Raw genomic sequence first — 5,825 nt, 5'->3', positions numbered from 1 at the left:
TTCCTTTCGCCGCATTGACGAGCAGCGTTTGTCTTCCTCTCTTCTGCAATGGATCGTGCTCAATTGTTGTTGCTCGGATTGCCGCTTTTCCTCTTTTGTTCTGACCTTATCGGCCTGTTCTCTCCGCCTCCAGCGAAGCCCCCTCATGGCCGCCACCACCACCATCACCACCACCACCAGCAGCCGCCGCCCCACTCGCAGCAGCGAACAGCTGTTGACCCTGATACCATGGAGTTTCCCTCTGAGGTATGGTTTCGGTTTCATGAAGTGAATTTATCTTCGTCTGGAATTTTTTTGTTATTTCATTATTTGTCTTGTAATTTCAGAAATCGAGCGGTCTTGGAGGCGTGGGTCTTGGTAACACTGTAAACATCAATTTCTGTGCTTCCTGCTCCTACAGGTTCGCGTGATTTTACTATTCTTGAATTCTCTCTCTCCCTCTCTCCCTCTAATGAAATTCTGGTGCGCTCAGGTTGTTGATTGTAGTTTGTAAGTGATTAATTTGCGGTGACGATGATTCTGTTTTTTATGTGATAAACTTACATGCAATTCCATTTGTTCGTTTCTTTAATTGAGGGATTGACCCTGTCTACGAGTTTAATCTATTATCAATTGTTTGTTTAACTGTGAAGGCTGCAAAATTTCATGTTAATGATACCATCTGCTTTGTTTCGTTACTTGAATTGGCCGCATTGTGTAGAGAATGCAAGTTCTTATGTGGTTGGTATCATCTGCTTCGGATCAGTAGCCAAGAACCGTTGCGGCAGAACCACATACATGTGTTTATTTGAAGTGTCTGGTTGTTTGATTTAAGGATTGGACATGTAACAGTCAGGGCACAGCCTAATTTTTGAAGTATTTGCTTCATAGATTAGAAGTCAACGAGAGAGTTCCAGAAAATTTCTAATCTTTTTGTTCATGTTTTTTCTCATATTTCGTTCATTATTTGCATTGTGACCCATAGTTTTGTATTAAGAGAGAAAGATTTGCTGTTTGTAGGGGAACAGCAGTAACTATGAAGACTATGCTGGAAACTCAATTTCCAGGGTTAGATGTTGTCCTTGCAAATTATCCCCCACCACTCCCAAAACGTCTGCTGAGCAAAGTGGTTCCAGTTGTGCAGATTGGTGTTATAGCGGTCGTAATGGCAGGGGAACAGATTTTTCCAATGTTAGGTTACGTGGCACCACCTCCTTGGTATTATAACTTGCGTGCTAATAAGTTCGGAACCATGGCTAGTACCTGGCTTCTGGGGAATGCCTTGCAGTCGTTCCTACAAAGTTCTGGAGCATTCGAAGTTTACTTCAATGACGAACTGGTTGGTTGTCTCCCTTCTGTCTTTTGTTTGCGAAAATACTTTATGAATGGTGATTTGCTAGTGGATTAGATCCTCTGTTTAGTGAATACTACCTTTCGTATGAATTGTGTCTCTATGCAAGAAGTGTCACTGAAGTTGCTTCATCAGCTTGCTTACCATGCCATATAATCTTTTTCAGTTAATATTTGCTAGAAACTTTCCATCTACAATCATAGAGCTTATATATCACGTCTTGCTAGCACAGCTGTTTGCTTGAGGAAATCTGTAGTTATGTGATTTTAACTCCAACATCATGAAACTTGTTTGAGATTGAGTCGTGGATATTATAGACTTTCTCTAAGTATTTTAAGAGTTCAATCCAATATCAGACTCTTACCATCTTATCTGCATATCCTTTTCCTTGGAGTAAGGCGGATCTCTCTCTGGTATCTTTATTCATCTCTTTGGTCTTTGGTTTTCCTCATGTTTACTACATAGGTCGAGTATTCGATTCGTGGATGAATTCTTATGCTCCAGAATACCGGACGTACTGAATTAATCATACATGAACCGTTATGTGACACCCAATAACCAATAGAAATAAATCCCTCCTTCACATGTAAAATAGATATGCGCTGTCTTTATTCTATATACTGGGATCTTGCTAATCTCTTGTCTTCACTTTGAAGGTGTTCTCTAAACTGAAAGAGGGAAGGTTCCCCGGAGAGATTGAGCTGAAAGAACTCGTTGGCAGAAAGATGTCAAATGCAAGGCTTGCTGTTGGTGTGCCAGAATTGTGGTCCTAGGTTCTTATGCCTTTCATGAAAGATGCTAGTGGACTTCCCTTTTCTTTGTGAAGTAGATGCCATTATACCAATAGCCAAGTAATGTCATATTGTAGGGTTTTCATCTCTGTAGTTAATAATACTGGAACCTTAATTGTCCATGTGCAAAAAACCGATTTTTAGTTCTTTCAGGCTTGTCTTGCGTCAGATTCTTCTTGTTTTTTGGCCAACTCTTAAGTCAGAAATTAATATTTACACTAGGATATGAATTTGGATATACATTTTAGGTGAAATGAAGAAGAGAATGAAAGAATAATCATTGTATATATCTAAGGAAAGAACATCAAAATTATAATTTCAACTTTTCCCCCTTTCATAGTCATCAAGCCAGCTCTAATTTCAAGCTATAAATCTGTATGTGACGTTTGCGTTCTCTCTTTTCTTGCGCAATAGAAGTATGCTTAGACAAATTTGCTTGTTAACCAAACCAAAAAAGTACGTCGTTGGGTGATCTTGAATTTGAACCCCACAATATCTTATTTTAATACATTTGCAAGTTTGATTCCAGATTCAAATTACTGGACATCCATGAAATTGTGCTGTGAAAAGATAATCAAATCGAGAGCCAAGTGATTTGGCTATGAAATGATATACGATGTAACAGAACTAGGATATTGAAGTTAAACCGGGAAAAAAAAAAAACAAAAGAAAAAAAGATATTGAAACGACTCCTTCCCTCTGGTACTCAGGTTTATAAAAAGTTTCACCAAAACATTTTTCTTGCGTGCCAAAAAAGCCATTAAATAAACTGAGGTTTTTTGAAATTATTTTTCTACCAGCACTCCCAGACAGCCCCCCTCGCACCCAAGATGAATGAGCGAGAGAAAGGAGATGAAGAACAAAAAAGGATTCTAGACCCTGAGAAAAGCTGTAAATAAAAAATAATTAAATAAGAGAGGTGGTGGAATTGTACACATTGGTTAACAGTAGCTAGCAATGTAGAGATTTTTTTCCCCCTCTTTTTGACCTTTTGGTATCTTACTTCTATGATATATTGGGAAATTTTTATTTGAATTAAATCTAAATCTGAAAATTATTTTCATATTAAAAAATGCATTATGTAAATTCTCTAATTTATACTCTTCTGATCCTAAATATAAAACCTATTTTGTATTACAAAATTGGTCTTATATTTAGAACGTGATGAGCATATATTTTGTTCATTATATTTAACTTCTTCCAATTAAAATCATTTAAATTATTACATTCTCTAAATTGATGATTTTTTTATTTTATATCATGTAATAAAAGTCATGCCCATTTTAGTAATTTTACAAACTAAACTCACTTATTCAATCATGATTCAAACAACTTTTACTTTTACTCAATCTAACTTTTTCAAAAGTCAATTTAAACATAAATCACATTAACCAATCTAATTTTTTTAAAATTTAAATTGAAAAAAAGCTAATTTTATTATTGCTAATCCAAATGGGCACCTAGTACTTTCCCTAAAACGTCCCTTAAGTAGCATTTTTTAAATACCATTTGACGGTTGATACTAATATTACTTTAGTCCTAAATATAAATCACTTATAGGAAGAAGTTTTGACCCTAAATGTAACTCACTTGTAGTATATTTATTGTTTGTTTTCTAATTTTACTCTTATTTAATTCTACTTGGAAAGAGAGAAAGAAAGAAGAGACGTGAGAATGATTTGTGAATGAAGAGGACAAAACGAAAAACTTAAATGACGGTAAATTTGAAAAATTGTCAAATTAGCCCATTACTTGGTATGTGAAAATATGCATCAGGTGACTTACATGTTGGAAAAAACATTCAAAAGCTTCCTGAAATCTTAAAATTATTCTCTCTCCTTCCAATATTAAATATAAGGTTTTAACTTTTCACGGCTTGATTGTAGCTATGTAGAAAATTTGAAACACCTCTTAAAAAATGCCCTCATTGTTTAATGATTGAAATTTAATGTGTAGAGATAAAAATAACTCAATAATAAGGGCATTGTGAGAAAGAAAGATATGATATCCTGTTTATAATTTATAATATAAGTCACTGTCTCCCAAGTCCCAACTTAATTTGATTCAAAATATAACTTCAATTTGATAATATCTAGAGCATTTAATATTTTTTTATATTATGTCTTTTGATACAATTAAACTTTATAAATAATTAATTCACCATAATTGACTTAGCATTGGCTTTTGACAAGGGTATGTTTAGAAAGTTTTACAAACCTCTTTTACACGTTGGGTTAATATAATTTTAGCTCCCTAAAATTTGGGCCTATTTTGATTTTATTCTTTCAAATTTTCGAACCCGTGATCTTAGTCCCTCAAATTCATTATATATTAACATTAATCCTTGAAAGCATAATGGTATTAAAATTTGCTAAAATGCCATAAATGGTATTAAAGTGGTAATATAAACTCACTAAACAATATCTAGTTGGACCTTGTATGGATAATAGAGGGGGAAAAATAAGAACAAGTTCTCAAAACATAGCTATTTAGTCCCCCTATTTTTTCTTACTGTTTGTTTGAGAAGCTATTCATTACACTGTATTTTGAAAACTCATCCCCTCTTGTATAATATGCTATCTGCCCATGATACTGTTGGGTCATCTAATGAGTCCTCATCATTACTATAATGCGTTTATGACATTTCAGCAGGTTTAACACTGTTACATTTTTAGGAACTAACACTTTAACATAGACTAAATTTCAATGACTAAAACCACAAGTTTAAAAATTGAGAGACTAAAACCAAAATGGATTCAAATTTTAAGGACAAAAAATTATCTTAACCCTTACATTTTAATAATATAAACCACTATTTTCGGTCAACAGATGGTGGTTAAATTAGACTCAAAAAAGTAGAAGACGAGAGAATTAACCCTTATATGAATTTATTAACCAAAAGAAGCACTTTTTATATGCAGTGTTGGGTTTGAGATTTTATATTAACATGGAATATGATAAGATTAACATTTTTAAAACAATTTCCTTTACTGTCAAGAACATAGAGCGTTTGTGCGTATTTAAATTTATTGTGCTATATTAATATATAGTGAAACAATGTTCGTCTAATTAAATTCTTTTATCGATTGACTAGTTCGGATGATAAAGTTGGGTAAAAGCCACTGTTTTAAAGTTTAAACCATAACAATACAATAAAAAATTTCTTTTTTAATTTATTAATTTTCTTACAAATTAGATTTTATAGAAATAATAAAAGGGAAGAGCAACTGGCTGGCAAAAAAAAAAGAAAAAGATTTAAACTGGACTGTCATTTTAAAAGCAATATAGTATCTACAATTATAGGGAAATATTCTTGATAAGTAACGACATGAGCTTGTGGGATAAGAGACATTTGAGCCTATCAATAATGTGTACAGTGGAATGTCTTGCTCACTACTGAATGCAAATTGAATTCTAAATATTCTCATCATTAAACATATCAACGGCTTGGGTTCTTAGTGTAATATTGCCCCCAGTCTTTAATCCGGGATCTGATTGACTACCTTGAGAAAGTTACTAAATTATTTTAAAATATTTATATTGATCGCCTTTATCCAAACTAATTTTCCTCATTTATAAGTTGATATATCATCTAATGATTCATGTAAGTATTTTAGAAAGATCGTATAACATATGCTGTAATTAAATAAGTTATTAATGTTCTTAATCTCTCCAAATAACCTTGCAATCTAGTCGCATGCATG

The 5,825-nt window shown here is 33.3% G+C and overlaps 1 protein-coding gene across 1 annotated transcript; it reads left to right on the top strand.

Moving 5' to 3' along the window:
* LOC114712615 (selT-like protein) lies at positions 1-2,342 on the top strand. Its single transcript, XM_028897163.1, has 4 exons — positions 1-246; positions 327-400; positions 1,000-1,318; positions 1,987-2,342. The coding sequence occupies exons 1-4, from the start codon at positions 49-51 to the stop codon at positions 2,101-2,103; spliced, it is 708 nt and encodes a 235-aa protein (XP_028752996.1). The 5' UTR covers positions 1-48; the 3' UTR covers positions 2,104-2,342.
* The last annotated feature ends 3,483 nt before the right edge of the window (positions 2,343-5,825 follow it).

This window comes from Neltuma alba, unplaced genomic scaffold (genome assembly GCF_004799145.2).
Source record: "Neltuma alba isolate B1F8T4 unplaced genomic scaffold, ASM479914v2 tig00001841_pilon, whole genome shotgun sequence".
NCBI classification, from domain to species: domain Eukaryota; kingdom Viridiplantae; phylum Streptophyta; class Magnoliopsida; order Fabales; family Fabaceae; genus Neltuma; species Neltuma alba.
This window is presented reverse-complemented; position numbering and strand designations above follow the sequence as displayed.